General features: G+C 44.2%; 1 protein-coding gene across 2 annotated transcripts; it reads left to right on the top strand.

The window, feature by feature from the left end:
* The first annotated feature begins 11,376 nt into the window (after positions 1 to 11,376).
* Positions 11,377 to 13,205, top strand: LOC125541252 (uncharacterized). 2 transcript variants are annotated; one of them, XM_048704711.2, is made up of 2 exons: positions 11,377 to 12,294; positions 12,406 to 13,205. In XM_048704711.2, the coding sequence occupies exons 1-2, from the start codon at positions 11,635 to 11,637 to the stop codon at positions 12,538 to 12,540; spliced, it is 795 nt and encodes a 264-aa protein (XP_048560668.1). In that variant the 5' UTR covers positions 11,377 to 11,634; the 3' UTR covers positions 12,541 to 13,205. The 2 variants fall into 2 exon arrangements, with proteins under 2 accessions (XP_048560668.1, XP_048560667.1); XM_048704710.2 differs by having other exon boundaries at positions 11,381 to 13,205.
* Positions 13,206 to 25,449: the final 12,244 nt, after the last annotated feature.

Here is a 25,449-nt window from a genome sequence, read left to right as displayed (position 1 = left end):
TGGAATTTGCCCTTTGATCCCGCCCTCGATGACGATGTAGCAGACGAGGTACTCTTGGAGCATCACCTTCTTCCCTGGTTTGAATTGGTGCTCATACTCAAATGGTGATTTTCATCCATCCTCCATCTTCATGCTCCAGGAGTCCAGGGCAAAGTGCAAGCGCGGGCTGATCGCCTTGTAATCAGGTTGCAAACTAGGGCTGCAAACTGCATGACTCTTGTCCCCAGCTGCTCCAGCTCGATCACTTCTCTGTTCATCCTGTGCTTGGGGCTCATCTGCTCGACATCGCTAACTAAGGTGACGGAGGTTGAGGCACTAGCTTACTAGCGCGCCATGAGGCCAAATCCAACGTTTCGATCAAAATGGACAAAAAATACAGTCCAACGCGCCGACACAAATGATGGGGGTTCGTTTTCTTCTCGCCCTTAACGCATTTATGGCCCAAATTTGGGTCGCGTTTCCGTCAAAAAGCGCTAACATGTGGGACACACGCCCTTGTCCTCCCCCTGGTCCGACCGTCGAGGGCACAACGTTGCCATTTCCCCTTCTCACCCAAAAAACTCTCTCGCCCTCCTGCTCCCGTCATGGCCACCGCCTCAAAGGACGCTGTCGCCGCCATCCCGGCCGCCACCGCCGCCCGTTCCGCGGCTTTAAAGAAGAAGAAACCCAAGAAGGTGCTCACGCCGGTGCAGCTCGCCTGAGAAACGGCGAAGAGGGCTGGCCGAAGGGCCGCAGCTGCGGAGAGGAAAGTCGTCGCCGGCCACCACCGCTGCGCAACACAAGGTCGCCGTTGAAGATAATGAGGCCCTCGTCGCCAAGGCCACGCAGGCAGCGACGTAGCAAGCCCTCCTCATGTTAGGGTTTAGCCGACCCACGCCGGCCAAACTTTGGAAGCCTTCAAGGCCCAACATGCGAACAAGCCATTCACCCTAGCCCATTGTTGGACACTCATCAAATATTACCCTAAGTTTAAAGATCAATATGCCACCCTAAAGAAGAATGGAGGGACGGCGGTCGTCCTTGATCATGAAGGAGTGAAGTGGCCAACTCGAAGGTGGACGAGAATCGTGATGCGGCATCGTTCGCCTTGCACAAAAAATTGCAAGGCATGATGACCCAAAAGGAAGCAAGGGACGAGAGGAAGCGCCAAGAAAAAGAGGAGCAAATGAAGGCCTACATGGAGCACCAAACGAAGAAATTCGAGATGGAGGAGGCCGCCAAAAGGAGGAAGCTCGAGATTGAGGAGGCCGTCCAAACAAAGAAGTTGGAGATTGAGGCCACCAATGTGAACACCAAAGCAAAGGAGGTGGCACTAGTTTTCATTGCGAAGGAGGTGGAGATCATGACGGTAGACTTGAGCAAGATGTCCCCGAAGAGAAGCGGTTAGTTCGAGAAGAAGCAAACGACAATGCTCGAGCTAGATGGTTGAGCTACGGACCAAGAGCAACATCATTTTATATGTCGGCTTGTATGCCGACATAAACTGGGGCTGCGAACTACGCCCGTTTTTTGTGCGCCGCCAAGTGTGTCGGCCGCTGGCTATTGTGTCGGCGTGAACCGTGGGTGATAATTTTTGTAGGCTGGCATGGTTGCCGATCGCCGACGCTCTGGCCGGCATGACCATAACAACGCATCTAATTTCAGTTTTCATTTTTCTTGCAAAAATTTCAGACGGCCGGACAAAATGCGTTCGCCTGTTAGGCGCACTGCCAGCACAAACAAACAAACGGCCGGACGCCGCCCTTTTTACCCGACCTATGGGACAAAACGAGCGTCCATTTGGGATCGCGCGTAGGAGTTGGCCTGAGTACCTTGGGATGGTTGTCCGTAGGCGAGGCAGATTTTTTACACGTTGGGTGGAGCATGTTGTCGGGGTGCCTGGAGCGGAATTGCACGAATATGTCCTTCACGAGGATGCGGAAGTGGAGATACTCGACCACGGAGTAGAGGAGCAGCGGCGTGATGTCGTCGATGATGTGCTCGGAACGGGCGACACCACCTATTAGCGAGGGCGCCCCTATGTCTCATATAAAGAGATACAGTGGGAACCCTGGCTGAACGGTGGCTCTAGTTGGGACAACGCAGGTGCACGGGAACAACAGACTCATTTTTTGTTTTGTTTTTTTAGTTTTCTTTACTTTTGTTTATACTTCCAAATATTTCAAATAAATATATACAAAAATCACTCTACAAAAACATTTGTAAAATGTTGACTAAGTATTTGAAAAATGTTAAATGCGTATAAATAAAATTTTTATCATGTATACAAAAAATGTGCATGAAACAATTTGATCAAGCATTTGAAAAATGTTGAAGAAGTGATTGAAAATGTTAATTAAGCATTTGGAAAAGGTTAAATGCGTCTAGAAAAAATCTTGACCATGTATTAAAAATGATGAAAATATTTGATCATGTATATAAAATTTTTAATCAAACATTTTTCAAATGTTGACCATGATATTGACCATGTTTTCAAAAAATGTTAATCAAACATTTGAAAAAATGTTAAATGTTCATAGAAAAATGTTGACTATGTATTAGAAAATTTTAATCTTGTATCTGAAAAATGTTAATCAAGCATTTGAAAAGGTTTAAAAGTGTGTATAGGAAAAATGTTGACTATGTATTTAGAAAATGTAATCTTATATTTGAAAATTGTTAATCCAGCATTTGAAAATGTTAAAAATGTGTATAGAAAATATGTTGAACTTGTATTACAAAAGTGTTAAAATTGTATTGGAAAAATATTAGACATGTATTAGAAAAATGTTTTTTGACACATAAAAAATATAGAATAAAAACAAAAAACGAAGAAAACCGAAAAATGAAGAAAATAAACCAAATGAAAATAATGAAAAATAAAACCAAAGAAACAAAATGCCAAAAAAGAATGGAAAAAGGAGAAGAAAAAAGAAAGAAAGAAAGAAAAAACCGGACAAAACCAGCTCGAATCGCCTCAAGTAGGATGCGCCCCTACTACTTACCACGAATGGGACTTGGGTGAAGTGGCTAGCAGTGCCTGCGATCTCCATAGAGACCAGGGATCGGTCCTTGCTTCTCCCCTTTCTTGCGCTCTTTTTATTACTTTAACTATGCACGCACGAATGCGAATTGGCCGGACCAATTACTTTAGAAGCTTCAGTGAGACTTTCTACCTACTCGCTTAATGCGAGATATAGTCGCAGCGTGTTGTGGCGCCATGATAGAGAGCAAAAAAGTTGTCCTTTGGTTGGGCCTCTGGAGCAATCAAGTAAAAGCCCAAAATGGACTAAAGAAAACGGGCTGACCAATTACTTTAGAAGCTTCAGTGAGACTTTCTACCTACTCGCTTAATGCGAGATATAGTCGCAGCGTGTTGTGACGCCATGATAGAGAGCAAAAAAGTTGTCCTTTGGTTGGGCCTCTGGAGCAATCAAGTAAAAGCCCAAAATGGACTAAAGAAAACGGGCTGACCAATTACTTTAGAAGCTTCAGTGAGACTTTCTACCTACTCGCTTAATGCGAGATATAGTCGCAGCGTGTTGTGGCGCCATGATAGAGAGCAAAAAAGTTGTCCTTTGGTTGGGCCTCTGGAGCAATCAAGTAAAAGCCCAAAATGGACTAAAGAAAACGGGCTAAATAACTGGCACTACTCGACCTGTTTGTTTAAGGCTTTTACTGGATAGGCAGGGCAAGTCAGTGTTTCCTATGTTACGCACATGAGCAATTAATCAAGGGGTATCTTTAAGGGCTTCTGCACAAGTCATTTCCTTCAGCCTAAGACCGTGTCAAGTGGTGCATCCAGCCACCACCATGTGTCATGCGTTGGGTGCATCCTTAGCGTTTTTTTTACATGTTGTGGGGTTTTTTCTGACATTTTTGGCTTTTCAGCTTTTGTTTGGTTTTTCTTAGGTTTTGGTGGAAAAAATATTTTTTTTTTGTAGAAATAGCGTTTTGCCGTGAGAAGAACAACTATGTTTTCTGAAAAATGATAAACACAACATGTGCTTTCCAAAAAGGGAAAAGCACGGCTGTGCTCCCACGAGAAGCTTAACATGTGCTTTTTGAAAAGGAATATAGTTGAGCTTCTAGAAAAAGGAAAAGGCTCATCATATGCTTCCATGAGCTTCCTGAAAAAGAAAAAAAGCACTTCCTGTGCTTCCACGAGCTTTCCAAAGAAAAGGAAAAGCACATCGTGTACTTCGATGAGAAGCAAAAATGTCCTTCCCAAAAAGGGAAAAGTGCACTTGCGCTTCCCAAAAAAAGGAAAAACCCACCTGTGCTTCTAGGAAAAAGTGAAAAAGCACAATTGTGGTTCTGGTGTCCCTATTTTCGGTTTGGTTTTCCTCTGGTTTCATTTTTTTAGTGTTCTGTTTTTGTTTTCTTTGCTTTTGTTTCTTTATTCCTCGTTTTTGAAGAAAAAAATCGTCAAACCTATTAACATGAATCTAGTTTTGAAAAATTTCGACATGAGGAATTCAACGGTGAAAAAAGTTTGCAATTTGCATGAGCGTTTCAACAAATGTAACATTTTGAAAAAATAAATCTATGAAAAAGGACAAAACTCTCAAGTTACGACGCATGTGCGCCACTTGTCGGGCACTAGATAATATGAGAGTGGCCTTTACAGGGATACCCCTTAATTAGTTATTTTGGACGCACATTGCATCAAACGGGACCTCCTATTCCAAGCGTACATCCACTGGATGGCAACAAATGTGCACCCCCATGTGAGCCTTGGGCGGCTCACATTTTCAAAAATGTTCACAAATTTGAAAAATGTGTGTACTTTTTAAAAAAAATTGGAGAACCAGAAAAGTTCCACATTTTCAAAAAAGTTCAAAAATTTCAAAGAATTTCTTAAAAAAATATGTTTGGAAAATTCAAAAGGTGTTCAAACTTTTCTATAAATGTTTTGGAAATTCAAAATTTGTTCGTGCTTCTCAAAAAACTGATTGCATTATTCAAAAACATATTGAAAAATTCATAAAATGTTTATCCTTTCCAAAATTTGTTCTCAAACTTTTTGTAAAAATGGTTGCTGCAATGCCTCGATCCAGCTCGCTATTGTAGCCGATTTGATTCACTATTGTAGTCAATTTCATCGCTACAGTACTTGCCAGTGTTACGGCCCAAGGGTGCCTCACCATGTCGGCTGTCGGCCTGGTGGGCCAGCTTGAGGACCCCTAGATCAATTCCGGCTCTGAGCTTTGGTGGGCTGCCCATGGTGTTCTATAAGAAGACTCTTGAAGCCCTGTCGTCCAAGTAAGGGAAGACGGAGCCGTGGAGGACTTTCCCTCCATTGATGTAGCCAACTAGAATGTGTAACCCTAGAATGTTATATAAGTCGCGGCCAAGCTAGTCGATAGATCATAGATACAGTCCATTCGGTTTATACATGTACTTTGTACACACACACCCCTATGCAATATACACAAAGCAGGAGTAAGGCTTTACCTTCATCAAGAGGGGCCGAACCTGTGTAAAACTCACATCCTTGTTTCCCGCTGACCTATTCACCTCTCTGGGATATCCTATCGAGGGACACGACGGTACTCGTTCGATTTTGCTATAGTGCCCGGTTTCCTGCTCGTTGCATTCGCTACTAGGCCGACCCAATCGGGTGACTGCCTGTGCGTTTCCCTGCCAATCAAGGGTGTGTCTATAACTTGCCTATTCTGAGTCGTAGGTCGGTCTAGCCTATAGTAGGGTCTGTTTGGATTGAGCCCCATCTAGCTCTACCAAGTTATTGGCATGGCTAAAAAAGGTAGATTGTGGCTATTTGGATTGTACCCCATAGCACTTACCAATTTGGTTTGGTAAAACCATTGGTTGTCATTTGGTCTCAAATCAAATATTTGGCAGCATTGATTGGATTGTGTTTGGTTTGGTTTCAAAATTTGGAATTTGCATGCCAACCAGTAAAAACACATGTATAAACCACTCACATAAATTACATGATGTAAATACAAACTTTTGAATTAACACACACTCACACAAAGTGCAAGCATGCATTTTCAGAAGTTGGAAATGACATGGTTCAACTCATACATTGCTCGATACATCATATTCAGTAGACTCGATAATCTATTCCCGACCTTTGCATTTTGTTACAGTTTTAACTAAAGTTTCTACATATTTTGTAGTAGATTCTTTGCTTAGTTTCACAGACAAACTTATTCCCGAACCTTTCTGGTTTAGTCTTGTTTTTAACTTGAGCCAAGTATTCAATAATATTAATAAACTGTATCATCCTCCCACTTACTCTTTTAACGATAAAACCTTTTCTCGATAAACATATTCTGGCAAACATTTTGTCCTTTGAATTTTGTAAGAGCAACACAAAACCTACAATCAAGCATTTGGTCTAAAATACTATATTACTCTTTATAGTTTTATCAGACTTTTAGATGGTGCATCCGTTTAGTACATATTTTGTTGTTTCATGATTGAATCCCCCAAATTTTAATACGAGCAGATCACTAATAATAATTCCACAATATTCAATGGTTTACTAAACTTATGACTTAGATATAGTTCTTCATGAAAGAAGAATTATTCTATCTTCATTCATAATGATATTATATCTTCATCTTGAATTTCTTTGAACCATTTCAAATATTTTAGTCTTATATTTTATAAAGTAAATCATATTTACTCATAAGATTGATGAAGTAAAATTTCATCACACCCTATTATATCCGTCAAACTTTATACATCTCAATGTATTCAGTCAATTCAAAAACCTTTTATACTTCATCCCTATGAAGATCAATTATCCGATATAACCAAGCAGTGCCACACACAAGTGGTTTATCAGTCTTCTCAAGACGTTTAGCTTTTAATGTTATAGATCACAACCTTCAAGATTCATCATGAATAAACCATCAAAAATAGATGTTTAATCAAAAATATATTCTCATAATAATTCGAACAACTATTGTTTAAGACTTATAAGAATATCCATCACATAACCCATAGGATAATGCATTACATAACTTCGAAGCAAAATAAATATTATTTTAGTTCTAAGATAAATCTTGAAGATAAACTAAACACATGACTTTGACGGTCTCCGAGCAGTGATCCCATCACCATTCCCGACTGATGTCACGACTTCACTTCTTCTCTCCTTGTGAGCTCTTTGTAGTCCCTGCATCGGTTTGCAAAATGAGAGCAACCGATCAGTATCAAATACTAATGACATACAGAAATTTACAAGTAGAATAACATTAACTTTGTATAATGATTATACCTTTACTAGAATAACCGTTCTTCTTATTCGCCCAATACTTCTTGCAGTTACGCTTCTAGTGTCCCTTCTGCTTGCAGTAGAAACGTTCAGTCTCTTTAGAGGTTTCGCCCTTGTTCTTCTTCTGAGACTCAGTCTTACCAGCTTCCCTTTCTTCTTGAGACTGGTGGTCTTGTTCACCATCAACACTATCTTATTCTTCTGCATTCCAGCTTCTGCAGTTTTGAGCATAGCAAACAACTCGTTTGCACTTCTCTCCATCCCATTCATGTTGTAGTTCATGATAAAGCCATCATAAGATGGGAGGAGTGAAGCAAGCACAATGTCTGTACTGAGTGTCGGCGGAATTCCAAATTCCAGAGAAGCTAGTCAATCAACATAGCCAGCAAGATTTACTATATGCTCATTCATTGAGGAACCCTCTTTCATCTTGCATTCAATCAAGGCCTTGGTTAATTCAAAACGCTCGGTCCTTGCCTGCTTCATGTACAGAACTTCCAGTGACCCAAGTTGAGGACGAGGACGCCGAGGTCGTGTAGCCCCTGGGCACCCACACCTGCGCCGCCCCTGCCGTGCTCGGCGCAAGGGCCATCCTCTCGACGGCCGCGAACGAGGGGGAGGGGGCGGGGATGGCCTTCGGCTTCCATCTCTGCCGCGTCTGCTTGCCTTGCCGGAGACGTCGTTAGGGTTTGGGAGCTCGAGAGGAGGAGGAGGGGCGTACGTGGTCGCGGCGAGGAGGCATTGCGAAGGGCGGGGTGGGAAGGAGGAGGAGGCGGCTGGGGCTGTGGGAGAAAGAAAGGGGGAGAGCGACATATAAGTCCCGGGCACGACGCCGGGGCAGGGGATGGAAGTCGGTGGGGAAGTGGCGCCGCCGAAGGCATGTCTAGATCAAGAGGGTTTAGCGGTCGTGGCAGGAATGCTAATGCTAAGACTTGGGCCGGGCCATTTTTGAGGCTCGCCTGCAATGGTGCATTATTGTGGGACGGCCCACTACCAAGTTACTCCTTCTGTATTATAACTATGTTAGTGTCAAAAAGCATCTTATATTTTGATCCCAGCGGGTTTTATTTTTCAGTGAGCAAGCGCTGGTTTTTTTAGCATCATTTTTTTCTTGTTTCATCATTTTTGTTTCTATTTTTTTTCTTATTTGCATTTGTATTCTGAAACATAAAGTGTATATGGCACATTAAAAAATGTTCTGCAGTTTACAAAAATGTTCACGCAACTAAAATGTCGATATCATTAACAAATATGTTGGTGACATTTGAAGAAAATGTTCACGCATTACAAAAAAGTGTTCATGACATCTTCAAAATATGTTTGTGCTTAAAAAAAGTTTCATACCATTCAAAAAATATTCAATGTGTATTTAAAAACTGTTTTACATTTATTAGAAAAATACTCCGACATGCATTTGGAACAAATATTTATCAAGTATTAAAAAAATACAATGCAAAAAAATATTTATGTACTTAAAAAAATCATATCATTAAAAAAGATCCACATGTATTTGAAAAATGTTTAATATGCATTATAAAATGTTCAAACACATGCATCGTGTATTTGAAAAATGTTCAACATGTATAAAAAAAGTACCGTGTGATACAAAAGATGTACAACATGTATTGAAAAAGTACACATATATTAAAAAAGAACGAAGAAACCTGATAAAAACACATATAATCAAAGAAGGAAAAAAATGAAACATGTATTGAAAATATTTTTAGTGGGCTTTACCCCCAATTGAATAGATATCCGACTATTCATATGCAAGAGTTACTCCAAAAAAGGCTATTCATATGCAGCATGAGTTAGTTCCTTTCAATGGTCCGGATATTGAAATGCAACGTGGCAGATCTATCGACAACGAGAAGGATGCAACCAACAATGCGACAAAAACAACAATGAAACCAACAAAGGATACACGATCTTGTAAGTGAAAATGTACCAATGCGATGATTATGATCTACAATTGTTGTATATGAGGCTAGCAATGTATATGTATGCAATGGAATGCACTATAAAAGGTTTCGTATATGTGCATACGAGATGGAATATTGACAATACTTGTATGTGTGATGTGATTTGCATACTTGGGGATGCACTTCTAGTAGTAGTCCCATTGAATTGCTACTGCTAGCAGTGCAATCCAAAGTTGTTAATGATGAAACTCTGCTTGGGGGGGGGGGGGGGGGGGGCTTGTGGTAGTCAGCACTCGTTGGCCGTCCCATCTGTGATGATGAAGTCATTGTTGACCTAAAAGCATTGTCGGGTCGTTGGTCAGTGATGATACATTTTAGTCGGTCAATGCTATTTGGCCCTGTAGTAGTGATTGCATCAGATCTACAAATACACGCTACAAGAAGAAAGCACTTTTGTGACACTTCTTCATATTATAGTAGGAACACTTTCATGTCAAGGAAACTTGGGAAAACATGTATTGTCATGGATGTATTGACGGATTACTTCTATGACTAAATATTATGAGAAATGTCAAAAAATCATCTTGGACCGACCTACCGCACACTTGGAATGACATTCTTTGGGTCTTCTGTGATAAGAATATTCATGGTAGAATGGAGGGCGGGAACTTTTCGGCGATTGCTCGGGTGAGTTGCACCTCACTCGATATACACTCGATGGTATCGATCTGGTCATGCTCGGATGTCAGCCTCTCATACAAACGCCGGATGCGAGGTAGTATGCATCTAATATCTTTTCAATATAATGTTCATGCATTTAGAAAACAATTTAAAAGCGAGCGGGAGTATGAGGGACGGTGTATGAACCAAGTGCAGGGTGTAGCTCGCGGAGCATGGCCCTCATATCCAACCTGACGAGGTTGGTTTTAAAAGTTTGAAACATTCCTTAGCGCTGGCGTGGTTCAACGATAGGTGTGCCGTGCAGTGGCACTGCAACACTTTCAGTAAGGACGGAAAGGAGGATAAGTAGCATTGCGACAACACAAAATAGGACACTATATCTGAATAGAGGACGTGGAACCATAGAGGGGTCTCAAGACGTGCTTATTGGGATAGGAGCATGCAATTTTGTTCTCCTGTTACAATGCACATATATGTTTCCCACTAGTATAGTATTTTTTGAATATCAATGTAGACACAAGCGCTCATATAATTAGATGTCATATATTTTCCTTTGCTCAGACTCTTTTTTTGTTACAAAAAATAATGCCTATCATGCTTCTTTTGTAAGCAAGTGCCTTCAAATGGATGACATGGAAACTTGTTTTCTGAAATACCTTCTAAAGGATACAAATTTGACATGAAAACTTAATTAAGATGTAAGTTTTGGCAAAATTAAAAGGTAAATATCTATATTGGCTGACCGACTTGGCTCTTCATCAGCCGCCCCGCTTGCTCGCTTTTAGCAGGCTTCATACGTAAGCCACATACGCCAATATGGCCCACCAACCGCTTATCCCTTCTTTCTTTATCCTCTTATAGGCGGAGATTATCATGCTCTCAGCCATTCATCTTCTCCCGCATCTCTCTCATACTCGTCTCACACCTCTCACCTAGAAGTTCATCGGAGGTGGTAGCCATCACTCCATGCGCACTGTCATGTGTCGCACACACGTATTCCCCTGTCATGATGGGGTGGGGTGGGGGCGAGGTCATCGACATGGGGGACCACAAGGACCTCGTGTTGCACCCTTAGCCAGCCACCGAGACGACGAGTTATGACCACCCACGAGGGAGCTGCAACCGTCGGTGCGTTGCAACCCACAACGAGAAGAGCTATGATGGGTGTGCGGCGTCCGAGGCCGCTGGGACGCACGACCATTTTTGCTGGGCTTCTCTTTCAGAAGCATATTTAGTATCAGAAGGGAAAATTTGTGTAGGAAGGAAACATATTTTGAGATAAAAAAAAGCAACATTCAGTAGAGGTCGAATTTAGTGGCTTCAGAAATTTATGCAATTTGCCTAAAAGTACAATTGTGTGTTTTATACACATCATTTTAGGCTGTGCTCAAGAACAATACAAACTATGACTGATTTTTGTACCACCGAATTTCCCTAAAGCCAAATTGGCAATGAATTTTCTTTCTGTCTTGCACATCCTATTTTATATAGTAGAAATTCATCAGTAGGATGCAGAGGCGTCCAGGTTTTTAACTGAAGAAATCCATTTGTTCTTTCTGTGGACTGAGAAACTGAAGACGTTCCATTTGTTCTTCAGTCAAAAATGAATGAGCGCGTGAGATTGCCGCAGCCGAGCTCGAGTTGGATCCCAATTCCAGTTCAGCCGGCGACAGTTCCAATCCGAGTTCGGCAAGAATTAGGAGCTCTCCCCTGAATAAATGGGCAGCGGCGGTGGGAGCAAAAGCTCCACTTCGATCTGCTCCCGCACCTTCCCGATCTCCAGACCTAGACACGCCGTCGATGGCGGCGAAGGTGCTCCAGCTCCGTAGCTCCGAAGGCAAGGTGCTCGTCGCTCCGGCGTGGGACTATCGCCCGGCCGCCGCCCAAGCCCGCCCGCTGGAGATGCGGGTGCCCTCGCGCGCCCTCGAGAGGGTGCTCCAGTACTGGACCAAGCACAGCCTTGCCAAGGCCACCGGTGAGTCCCGGGAGTCCCTTGCCTGCTGGGACGCCGACTTCCAGCGCCGTCTTGGGGAAGACGGCCTCGCCAAGGAGGCCGCCGCAGCCGTCCAAGAACTCCGCCGCCACGGCGTCCACCATGGAGGGCGTCCCCGTCGCCACGCCGCCACGGTCGCAACTGCTGTCGCTGCTCCAGCCACCGCCACCCGTGCTGATCCCGTTCGTGCCTGGTGCCAACTCGTTCACCACCCCAAGGGTGTCGACCACGGAGAACCTAGCCCGGCGCCGACGGCGTCCATCGCTTTCCATGCCTCCGATATTGCCGTCGCCACGCGCCCTGGGCCTGCCACCACCTTGCCGGCCGCTGCTGGTACTGAACCTGTTGGTGTCCGGTGCGCCATCTGTGCCCGTGGACGCCAGATGGCTCAAGACGAGGAGTTCGCTTGCCACCACCGCAAGCGCCCGACTTCCAAGGCTGCCAATGCTGCTGCACCCGTGAAGAAGGTCTCTCGTCCCGTCGCTTCCAAGGCTTGCTCTTTCGTCGGCTCTACACCACTGCCTGTCACTGCTGTTGCGCCCGGTGTGAAGAATGTGACTCTAGCTTCAACTCTGCAGGCTAGAAGGGGGATGAGGGAGCTCAGCTGCAAGATTCCCAGGCAAAACCAATCACCATTGCCTGCCATTGCTGTTGCAGCACCAAGGAAGCAACCAATTCCTTGCTTGAGTCCAGTGGTATTACGCCCTTGCTAGTCTTTTTACCTTCCTAAACCATTCACACATGAGTTTCATTTAATCTTTGCCTCTCTAGGTTCTGCACTTAATCACCAAGATTTCTAGTGTTCTTTGAATCCCTTTCAGTCAATAGTAATTTTACAAGAGTGTCAGCACAGTCTCCATCTAGCTAGGCAGCAAAAACCTTGTTAAGATGTGTACGACACAGTTACACTACATCCACACCTGGTCCTAAGTTAAGGGTTTAAGTAAATAAAGGGCATTTCAATAGATCAAAGTAAAGCAGATGAGCCAAAAAAACTGGAAACTCATGTACTGCAATTCCGGCACGAGACAGAGCGTAAAACGCACTCGCCGCAAAATAAAAAACGCCCGTTTGCTACCCGGCTTGTAGCAGGAAAAAGGAGTAGAATTGAACTTGTCGATACACACGTAATCATGTGAGCTGCCTAGCATCTGGAGTCTGTGCTGACTGTCCTGTAAAATTAATCTTGACTGACTTGGATTCTTAGGCATTGGCATCTTGGTGAGTTAAAGTTGCAGTTTCCAATGAGTAGCATTGGTTGGTGAACTCTTGTGTGTATGTGTGGGTGAAGCTTTGAGCTAAGCAAGTCCTTGATGTACTGACTATCAAGTCATACTGTAATCAGTTTCAGATATGAATGGAAAATTGTTGGCCTGAATCTGTGCAAAGCATTTGAGTAATCTTTTTGTATCGATTTATTCTTGTATGCTTCTATGTCTTCTTAAATCATTCTGCTGCTCTAGTTGGAAAACTGTGTACTGAGGCACGAATCCAATGGATTCACCTCTGATTTCACAATGCTTCGTTTGAGTGGTGAGCCGCACAACCATGTTTGGGACAGTTATTGGTTAGAAGAGATACCGCAATCAAATTGGCAAGAGTGTGAAAAGCTTGCATCATAGTGCAGCTATTTGACAAACAGGTTTGGCTTTTTCATATCTTAGCTTTTCATCCGAATTATGTGCAACAACAGTCTTGCATATTCAGTTCAGACTCCCTGCACTTGCACCACCGGGAGTGAGAACTGGCATGTTCATCGCTCCAAGTATCCGCCGTGCCGTTCCAGTCTAAACTCGTGACACTATCACCGGTCCTTTTATCGGTCTCCTCATATCTTTCTTGAGCAGTCCTTCCCACATCAAGTCATCCAGCGCTGGATCTGGTTGTACTAGTCAACTCACTCCCCCAACATATCCTATCATCACCAAGATCCTCTGTAAAAGTTGTCCAGTAGTCCATTGTTTATCTACATTTCAGTGAAACCGTTCTGAACTATGATGTGAGTTTGTAGAAAATTAGTTTATATTTGCTTATGTGAGTTTGTACAAATTAGGAAAGATGTCGAATTAAAGAGCTGTGCTGAAAAAAAAATCGAAGAGCAAAAATGCATATAAAATAATAATATTTACATGACAAAAGTCAACAAATGAAATTCTTGACAAAAGCTGCAACCGGTGTGGAATACCTCGAGAGAATCATTGAATTCCGCTTGCATTTTAGGAGCTTTGCTGGTCCATGATCACACATATACCGATTGGGAAAGCACAGGATGATTTCTGGGCATGGTCCCTGGATCGATTTGGGAATTTCTCAGTGCGTTCAGCATACAAGCTGATGGTCGCGTTACGGCGTGATACAGTTTCAGCATCAAGCTCAGAGGGGCAGGAGAGGGGGTTCTGGAGGAAACTGTGGCGACTCCCAGTATCGCTGAAGGTAAGAAATTTTTGGTGGAGGGTGATCAAAGGGTATGTCCCAACTCAAGCTGTTCTCTGCGGGAGACATATTGAGCGAATAGCATTCTGTGAAGCTTGTGGCCAAGAGGAAAGCATCCGCCATGCCTTGTTTGACTGTACTTGGGCAAAATTATTCTGGCAGGAGGTCAAGCAAGCTACGTCAGTTAAGATACCAGTGTTAAGTCATGAAACATGGGCTGTGGATATGGTGGATCATGACAAGGTTAAGCAGTCAGATGCATGTGTAATTCTATGTGGTGCCTGGGCTGTCTGGACAGAAAGAAATGCACGCACACACGGTGAGACCACAAGATCCTTGATGCAATCAGCTAAATGGACAACAGATGTTGCTGCTGATCTAGCGGCGACTGGAAAAAAGATGACAACAGTTGCCAATAAGGAGGTACAGAGATGGAAGCCGCCGGACCAAGCCACCCTGAAGATAAATGTAGATGGCTCGTTTCAAGAGGACTCCCATCGGGGAGGCACATGACCAGGTGTGTGCGACCACAAAGGAAAGCTAATTCGTGCTCAGGCAATTTGGTATGAGAATGGACTTTCTGCTATGTCCATGGAGGCGTATGCAATACGAGATGGCGCCCAGCTTGCGTTTGATTTGGGGTATAGGAAAGTGCACATGGAAACTGATGCCCAAATTGTGCTTAAACTGTGGTATTCTCCAGAGAATGACCGCTCGGAGATAGCTACCATAATTAAGGAAATCCAAGAGCTTTGTAGGAATTTTGAGGAGTTTCGATTGTCCTTCATTTCGAGGGAAGCGAATGAACTAGCTCATCTTTGTGCTAAACAATGTAACTCCTCTAGACGTCGGTGTATTTGGATCAACTATGTTCCGACCTTCCTCACGGCCTGTGTGATGAAGGATTGTAATCCCGCTGGTTAAATTAATAAAGCTCTTGATTCTCAAAAAAGAAAAAGAAACAAGCGACCCAGGACAAAAACGCTCAATGATCCGAGATCCTGTCTGCAATCACACAGGTGGGGTCACAGTAAAAATTCTAGAGTTAATATTCCATTTACTAAATGGCAATAAGAGACCCTAATTCTATAGTTGGTTCATTAACATATTCTCATCAATCAAGAACAACTAAATATGTTTATATTAATCAAACCCATCAAGGTCTACTTACTGGAAACAACGGACAAAGGTCTCTAATCATGATGTTCAAAGTAATGCAGAACCATTCACAAGCATCCAATTGGCTGAAAGTACAGTGGAGTGCATGGATTACTCTGGAGAAAACTCTGTTTCGGAACAGTGCAATAGAAACCTAGAAAAAAAAATGAGCAATACTGATTTAGGAAATTAGAAACTAGGCTCATTTTACCCTTTTAGCACTACAGTGGAACGGAGGCGTAGTCCGTCCAGTTTGATGTTGCGTCAAGGCATGACGTACCAGTGAATCACACCGGACATGAATTTAATGACCGGCTCCGCAGCTTGGCTGGTGACCGGGTTCGCTTCGATCCGCTTGGTGAACTTGTCGACCATGATGCAGTACCAGACCTAGAGAGTATTTTGACTAGGGGCAAACTATTTGAGTGGGGGCATGTTCTTTAAAAAGTAAAAAAATTAAGCATATTTTTTCAAAAAACACAAGCAAATATTAGTGCAATTTCAAATTTTGGGTGGGGCATGGGCTCCCACTCACCTCAATGTAGGTCTGCCCCTGCCATGACGAGGAGGTATTTATTATCACCTTCACCTGTACGAAGAGGTCCGACCATGTCCATCCCCTAGACTGTGAACGACCAGGTTATCTCGTGAATGAGTTGTCAGATCTCTTCAGGAGAAATACAACGTTGGAAAACTCCAATAACGATGCGCTTGTACAGCTCTCCTTCGTGGTTGGCATAAGCGGTAGCTCGGCGAACTATACGTTCGACTTCCGTCACGTCCTCGGGTAACTCCTTCCGGAGAAGGTAAGCCAGGATAGGTGATGGGGAACGAAGCATGAAAATCAAAAAATTTCCTACGAACACCCAAGATCTAATCTAGGAGATGCAAAGCAACGAGAGGGGAGTATGTCTACGTACCCTTATAGACCAAAAACGTTCTCCTTCTTGATCCAGCAAGCGAGGGAGAGGAGGTAGATGAGATCTAATCCAACACAACGGGGTGGTGGTGGTGGAGGCAGCGGAAGTGTAGCAGGGCTTCGCCAAGTGTCTGCGCGAGGTGGAGGAGTAACGGGAGGGGGAGGCGCCAAGGGGTGGAAGTGTGGCTGTCCCCAACGCCTCCCCACCTTTATATATGCGTGGAGGGGTTGGTGATTTGCCCTCCAAGCCCGTAGGGTCGTTGGCCAAGGGGAGGGGAAGGAAATCCCTCCTTTCCTTCCCCACCGACCGCTATCCCCCATTTCTAGGGATCCTGATCTTATCCGTTCGAGATATGATACTAATCACCCACAAGTATAGGGAATCAATCACAGTCCATTCGATAAGTAAGAGTTTCGAACCCAATGAGGAGAAAATGACAAGCAGTTTTCAGTAAGGTATTCTCTGTAAGCACTGAAATTATCGGTAACAAGTAGTGTGATAGCAAGGTAATTTGTAACGAGCAACAAGTAGTAATTGTAACAAAGGTGCAGCAAGGTGGCCCAATCCTTTTTATAGCAGAGGACAAGCCGGAACGGTATCTTATAATAAGCAAAGTGTTCTCGAGGACACATAGGAATTATCATCAAGTTACTTTCATCATGTTTATTTGATTCGTGTTCGCTACTTTGATAATTTGATATGTGGGTGGACCGGTGCTTGTGTGCTATTCTTACTTGAACAAGCCTCCCATTTATGATTACCTCCTCTCGCAAGCATCCGCAACTACGAAAGAAGAATTAAGATAAATCTAACCATAGCATGAAACATATGGATCCAAATCAGTCCCTTATGAAATAATGCATGGACTAGGGTTTAAGCTTTTGTCACTCTAGCAACACATCATCTACTTATTACTCCACAATTCCTTACCTTAGGCCCAAGTATGGTGAAGTGTCATGTAGTTGATGTTCACATGACACCACTAAAGGAAGCAACAACATAGTATACATATCAACAAAAATCGAACGAATAGCAAATTCACATGATTACTTATAACAAGACTTCTCCCATGTCCTCAAGAATAAAAGTAACTAATCAAAAATCATATTCATGTTCAAGATTAGAGGGGTATTGAATATCATCAAGGATCTAAACATATAATCTTCCACCAAATAAACTAACTAGCATCAACTACGAGATGTAATCAACACTACTAGCAACTCACATGTACCAATGTAAGGTTTTGAGACAAAGATTGAATACAAGAGATGAACTAGGGTTTGAGATGAGATGGTGCTGGTGAAGATGCTAATGAAGATTGATCCTCCCACGGTGAGAGGGTTGTTGGTGATGTCGATGGCTTCGATTTTCCCCTCCCAGAAGGAAGTGTCCCCGGCGGAATCGCTCCACCGGAGAGCTAAAAGTGTTCCTGCCCAGGTTTCGCCTCGAGACGGCGACGCTTCGTCCGGAAAGTCATCTCTTGATTTTTTTTCTAGGTCAAAACCCTTCATATAGTAGAAGATGGGGGCCAGAGGCCAGTTGTGGGCCCCACAAGGCATCATGGCATGCCCAGGGGGTGGCCACGCCATGTTGCCTTGTGGGCAACTGGTGGGTACCTATGGTACTTCTTTGCTCCGCTATTTTTTATATATTCTGTAAAAATTCTCCGTGAAATTTCAGGTCAATTTGAAGTTATGCAGAATAGGTATCTCTGATGTAGCTTTTCCAGGTCCAGAATTCCAGATGCCGGCAATCTCCCTCTCCATGTAAATTTTGCAAATTAAGATAGGAAAGGCATTAGAATTGCATCACAAAGTGTTATAATGATAAAAACATTATAAATATTAGTGGGAAAACATGATGCAAGATGGACGTATCAACTCCCCCAAGATTAGACCTCGCTTCTCCTCAAGCAAAAGCTGAAACTGATAATCATGACCACATGTTTAGAAAGAGAGAGAGGTGTCGATAAAGACCAAATACAGATATAGTAGCATCATGATCATTGTCCTAGCAGCAATATATCATCATAAAACTTCTCATGATCAAGTAACAATTCATCACAATTACGAAGTATAAGGCATAAACTTTCTTGAAAACTATCAAACTATGTTCTTAGTCAAGGAAACAATTACAGTTCATCATATTCTCAGGAAGGGTCTCATGTAAGAGCTTTTGTTTAGTAAGTCCACATACTAAACTATCATTTAGTCTTCTATGATTGCTGACACTCATCACATATATATGGAGCAAAAGTTTAAGTTAGACACAAAGAAAGAAAGGGGCTTATAGTTTCACCTCCCAACTTATTTACCTAAAGGGTAATGTCAACAATAATAACTCATGATTACTCATATCCAACTGGATATATGTGCCTAGATCTTTTCCACCACATGATTCTTGCAAAGAGAAAAAAAGGAAAAAAGGAATAGAGAGAAGAACACTATTGACTCCTGCACTGAAATAAATACAGAAAAGTAAAAGATAGACCCTTCGCAAAGGGAAGCAGAGGTTGTCATGCGCTTCTTATTTTTGGATATGCAAGCTCTTAATGTAAATGAACGTCACTTTATGTTGTCCCTTATGATAGCAACATTTATTATGCAGTTTGTTGCTTTTATTTCTTTACCATCACAAGACTTTATAAAGCTTATTTTCCCTTACAATAAAAGATCATACATATTTAGGAGCAATTTTATTGCTTTTTGCACTGATGACAACTTACTTGAAGGATCTTATTCAATCCATAGGTAGATATAGTGGACTCTCATGACATGAAACTGGGTTTAAGGGTTTTGGATGCACAAGTAGTATCTCTACTTGGTGCGGATTTTTGGCTAGCAAAAGATATTGAGCAAGCACCACATGTTGGAGTATTCATGACAATATAACTTATGTGTGAATATAAGCAAACATAACTCATTACGTTGTCTTCCTTGTCCAACGTCAACTAATTGACATAAGATATTTAATGGGGGCTCACAATCATAAAAGAGTTCCAAGATAGTATATTTATATGTGAATCTTCTCTTCCCTTATTAATCTTTCATGAATTGCATCATTGACCAATACTATGTTTGTTAACTTCCAAAAAAAATTATCAGTTATACTTTTCTTTATGTAAAGTCATTACTTTCCATGGGATTAGCATATGATCTTTTTATTATTTTCATTGCTAAGATTGGAACATAAAAATAAAGAAGCAAAACTCAAACTACTCTTTATTATATAACTCCCAACTCGATTACATAGATAGATAGATCACCAAACTAGCACTCAAAAATAGATCATACTAAACTTTTATTCTTCTAAATCATGAAATAACTAAGGATCGAACTAAGATAGGTAAAGATAATAACAATGATGGTGATATGATAGGGGGGCACCTCCCCCAAGCTTGGCACAATCCTAGGATGGTGCACATACCCGTGTACTCAAGTTTCTTTCTTTGGTGATGATGGTGATGATGAAGTAGTGGGCTTGCCCTTCAGCTTCAATAAGTATTCTAGATTTCTATTAATGCTCCGAACGGCACGATTATGATCCTCCAACAAAATAACTTAATGAGTGAAGGAAGTATTATGAGCACAAATTGTTCGAAAAATCCTTAAAGTATCAATTTTAGACGGGGAAAGATGATCATAAAGGGTTTACAGTATATCTCCCTTTTTTACAGTCTCTCCTATAGGCATGGCTTGATCTCCCTCTTGAGTCTGACTTCCCGCGGCCTCCTCGGCTTTATCCTCCTTGCCCATGTCTTCCTCTCTTGACGACCACTCATAGTAAACCTCGTTGTATGGGCGTTTTGCCGACGAAGTTTGCACGATCCGGTGCTTGGTACGAAGCCTTCGGGGAGCCATAGGAATTTGGATCCGTCAGAAAAACAACACAAAACAAGAACATAGGAGATTCTTGCGATTTGGTGGTCAAAACATCCATGAGTATATATATAGAGAAATTTTATCTTGCGAAACAAGTATTCCAGAATAAAACGGAGTCGGGAAGGCACATGAGGGGCCCAAAAGGCAACCAGGTGTGCCCAAGGGGTAGGGCACGCTTTGTTTCCTTGTGACCTCCTCGTGGGTCCCCTCGGTTGTTTCTTATTTTTGTAATTTTTTCTAATATTCCAAAATGAACAAAAATTATTTTTATGAAATTTTTGGAGTTGGTTTACTTACAGTATCACATACCTACACTTTTTTAGGGTTCTGGAGTTCCGAAAGCTCTCTCTTATGTGTTCCTCCGATGTCATAGTTTGAACAATATTAGTTTCAACATTAATAGATGTACCTGAGATATAATGCTTAATTCTTTGTCCATTAACCTCTCTCGGATTAGTTCCCTATACATTATTGGTCTTGATAGCTCCGGAGCGATAAACTTCTTCGATGATATATGGTCCTTCCCATTTGGAGAGAAGGTTTCCTAGAAAAAAAACTAAAGCGAGAGTTGTACAATAGAACATGCTCACTGTCGGTGCCAAAACCGGCGGATCTTGGGTAGGGGGTCCTGAACTGTCCGTCTAGGCCGGATGGTAACAGGAGGCAAGGGACACGAAGTTTTACCCAGGTTCGGGCCCTCTTGATGGAGGTAAAACCCTACGTCCTGCTTGATTAATATTGATGATATGGATAGTACAAGAGTAGATCTACCACGAGATCAGAGAGGCTAAACCCTAGAAGCTAGCCTATGGTATGATGATGATGTGTATGTTGTCCTACGGACTAAAACCCTCCGGTTTATATAGACACCGGAGAGGGTTAGGGTTACATAGAGTCGATTACAATGGTAGGAGATCTGAACATCCGTATCGCCAAGCTTGCCTTCCACGCCAAGGAAAGTCCCTTCCGGACACGGGACGGAGTCTTCAATCTTGTATCTTCATAGTCCAGGAGTCCGGCTTGAAGGTGTAGTTCGGCTATCCGAACACCCCCTAGTCCAGGACTCCCTCAGTAGCCCCCGAACCAGGCTTCAATGACGACGAGTCCGGCACGCAGATTTTCTTCGGCATTGCAAGGCGGGTTCTCCTCCAAATTCCGCGTACCTGTTTGAATAAAGTCCAGTTTCTTGTAGATGTTGCGCTCCTTAGCTTCTACGCCCAATAATGGCCGTTTCCCATGTGTCAAACGAATATGAAAATTCTGAGTGTTTTTTTTCGTTCACACCCCTAGCCGCGCAAATGAGCTGCCCTATTTAAGGGAACGAGGATTTAGATCCAATCCACACCTTCTCCCCTCCACGAGTGTTCATCAGAGCGCATCCGACAAAGGTCCATTCCACCATGGCCAGCCGCCGCAACTCCTCCGCTCGCCCTTCCAGCCCTAAGCCTGGATATTGGGAGAGATGTTCCACTCCGCATAGCGAGCTAGTGACGCTCCAGACCAAGGGATTTCTCCCCCCGGCCTATATGCTCCCGGTTCGAGCCGGTCTTGCCGTCTACAACGGCAGAGAGCAAGCAGAGAATGCCCCTAATCCATCCAAAGGAGAGCGGGTGTGCCTTGTCCCTTACTTAATAAGGGGGCTCGGATTTCCCATCCACCCATTTCTCCGAGGGCTACTGGAGTTCTACGGCCTCCAGCTACATCATCTCACGCCTGCCTCAGTATTGCATATCGCGGGCTTTGTAGCCCTTTGCGAGCTGTTCTTGGGTATTGAAGCTCATTTCGGACTGTGGAAGGAGCTGTTTTGCCTCGTGCCCCATTCCAAGAAAGGGTCAATATATCAAGTGGGCGGAGCCGAAGTATGGCGCATCGCCGGGACCGGACATCTATCCGGAACTCCAAAGAAGGCATCCAAAGATTGGCCCTCGGAATGGTTCTATATAGAAGACGTCCCGCTGCCGGATCCTATCCGGATCGGCCTCCTAGAATTCGATAGTGCTCCCTTAAAGAAGCGACTAAGCTAGCGTCCACGGAGCCCTCAAAGGGAAAGTGACAGGAACATCGTTCACCTGATGGGCCGAATAAGATTGTTGGCCCATTCCGGACTAACCATGATCGGAGTTATGGCCGAATGCATCATGCAGGGGGTGCAGCCGCTTCAGTATAGAAGCCACCCCATGTGGGATTTCAACAGGGAGGACGACGCCACCCGCTACGGCCGTAAAGGGCCAGATTCAGTTGCCGCTCTATTAAAGATCTTGTCCACTTTGTACAAGGGAGAAGAGGAGGAATTTCTCCGCGTCAACCCACAGGGTGGATTATCTATGCACAATCCCCCAAGCTGGGTAAGTGGTCGCATCTACTTGCTCATCCGTTTAGTGTTCCCATTGTTAAATACTTAGTCTAATGACCTCAACGCAGGAACTGCGCCGGGCTGTTAAGGAAAGAACCAGCCCGCCTCCACAACCCGAGGACCCAGGACGGTCTCTCGACCCGGCCTCTCAAGAGGATCTGAACATATCTGTGGAGCTGATTGATGGAGTGTTCCATCAATTGAGCGAGGACAACACCTTGGTGGCCATTACGGCCGATTACCCAGGGCTAATCCCGACGCCCCAGGTACCTGATATCGAAGTCCCAATACCCCGGATAGGGGTCCGTCCATGCGTGTTCAATTTCCTGATCGCAACCGAACTTTGTAGGGGAGGTTGTTGAGGTGGAAGGCCGAACCTGCGGCAACGAGCCAACGAGGGGCCGCAGGGCCCCATGGGAAGAAAAGAGGTGCAGTCCGGACCGAGGCATCAGCGCAAAGGTATGGCGCGCCCCTCTATCCCAGTTTTTATACCTTCGAGGCACATTTGACACTCGCGCCTTCTTCAGGACAAAGAGACCTCGCCGGACTATATCCGGAGAGGCTGCCAATCGCGCCTCCACCAGCCAGGCTCCAAAGCCTGGTCCGGGGGCGAAGGCGAATGCAAGGCGTGTGCCGGACGTTCCTCTGACGGAGGATGTGGACGGGTTGTCTGCCACCAACTCTGAGGTGGAAAGTGCCATGAACCACAGGCGTCACCGGACAATTCTTCGCGACGCTTGCTTCTCCCAAGAGGCATTAGATGCCTTCAATTCGGGAGATGCGCACCTCCGTGCCGCTCAAAATGGTCTAGCCAGAGCCACGGAGCAATATGTAAAAGACATACGGGTAATTTTTTTGGGTAAATATCTATGTAGCAGTAGCCCCCGAGACTTGAAACAGGTAGAATAACTGGTTTAAGGATCATTTGATATGCAGGTTCTTAGAGAAAAGAATTCCCTATTGTCCCAGGAGCTGGAAGAGTGCAAAGCCCAACTGGAGGCCGCACTAGCCGCGGAAGGGGAGCCTAAGGAGGCCCCCTCTGGTAATATACATTTCGATAGATAAGTATTTTGCGAAGCACGGCTTTGGTGTGAATCTGACAAATAAAATTGCAGATGGCGCCGGATTGAATCCGGAAAAGCAACATCTCCTACGCCAGCTAAAGGCTGGTGAGAGGGTGCTATTAAAGGTGATGGGGGAGAAGAACGTTCTCCAAGATGCCAACACCCGGCTGGGCGTTGAGCTGAAAGATGTTCATGCCTAGCTATCAGACTCTGTGAAGGAGAATCAGCGGCTTCGGCGCGGCATATTTAGTAAGTGCTTGAACGAACCATTTGAAAGAAAGTTCGACGGGGAAGTCAACTGACAGAGCAATGTCTGTAGGTGTGTTAACAGGTCGTCCGGCGGAGGAGATGCCCGGTTCTACGGGTGACCTTCTTCCCAAGCTCTCGCAACTGCTCGATCGAGTTCGGCAGGCGATGCGAGGCGTCGCCCAGGCCCTGTGGCCATCCGTCTCCATGCCCGAAGGTATTGGAGAGCTTGCGGAGAAGCTAAAGGGAGCACGGTGGCGCTTCCAATTGTGGAAGATATCAGCCTGTCGTCAAGGCGCTAGGGAGGCCTGGGCCATGGTGCAGACGCGGTACTCAAAGGCTGACCCCAACCACATGGCCGAGGTCGGTCCTATAGGGCCCGATGGGAAGGAAATCCCTGTAAGCTTAGTGTACGGCCAAGTAGAGTTGGCCGCAAAGTACTCCCAGCAGGACTGTAAATTAGACAGCCTGTTAGATGGTATTGAAGAGGAATACAATCAGACAAAATGACTATGTAATCGAATTGACATTTATAATGCCTTCTAGCCGGATTGTAGATCATTTGTCATGGCCGACCTTTTCGCTTCAACCTCGGGGCCTGACGGTCCGGAGTGTGTCCGAATTCCCATGCGGTTATATAGGAACCGGGGAATGCGTGGAGACCAGGCGTAGGGGTCATTAGTGCGTGAACAGACAAGTGCCCGACTAGTTATGTTATATTACATGGTTAGTAAGAAACATCTTCCAGGGAGAATAGTTCCGTTAGGGGTTCCTTTCCCTGGGGGGCATGCCCTAAAGTGCATGTCCATGCTGCGAAAAGAAACGCAGGAAAAACGCCTGGGGGCACATAGATAAAGAAAAAGATCATCTTTAGTTCACCGACCGAATATTCTCTTAAGAACGCTAGCTTTCGGCTTCACCCAGTCTGAGGTACACGTCCGGCTGATCCGGCAGTAGCAATTGCAGAGGTGCTCCCTTTACCACCTAGCCGAATAATCGGGAACGTAGGGGTAAGCACAGGAGCCAGGCAACCCAGCTTGGCCAAAACTTAAGTCATATCGATGCATATAATGGTGAATAAAAGGTACATGCGGAAGTTTGACACATGTGTTAGGCATGAAGCCCGTATAAATAAGCTTCTATTTAAAGAAGCCCCCAGGTTTACTGAGCGCGGATAGCGCGTCATTTTGTGAGCCTTTAAAGGTTATAAGAGAGAGAAAAAGGGAGAAGGAGAGAAATGTAAGACGGACAATATATAAAAAATGGACATGGTAAGGAGACGAACACAGGATCTGGCGCTAGGCATAGAATCTTCGGAGACGGGCTGCGTTCCATGGGTTCGGCTCGAGTCGGTTATCCGATGCGTTTCGCAGGCGGTACGCTCCACCAGTCAGGACTTGGTCAATTATGAAGGGACCTTCCCACTTGGGCTTGAGTTTGTCCTTTTTCTTGTCTGGCAGGCATAGAACTAATTCGCCAACGTTGTAATTTTTGGCCCGTACTTCTCTGCTTTGGTATCTTCGAGCTTGCTGTTGATAGAATGCGGAACAGGCTTTCGCCACGTCAC

Source organism: Triticum urartu, chromosome 2A, assembly GCF_056163025.1.
Source record: "Triticum urartu cultivar PI428250 chromosome 2A, HENAU_Tu73, whole genome shotgun sequence".
In the NCBI taxonomy this organism is placed as follows: Eukaryota; Viridiplantae; Streptophyta; class Magnoliopsida; order Poales; family Poaceae; genus Triticum; species Triticum urartu.
Note: the sequence above shows the minus strand (reverse complement) of the source record. Positions and strands in the feature narration are given on the sequence as shown.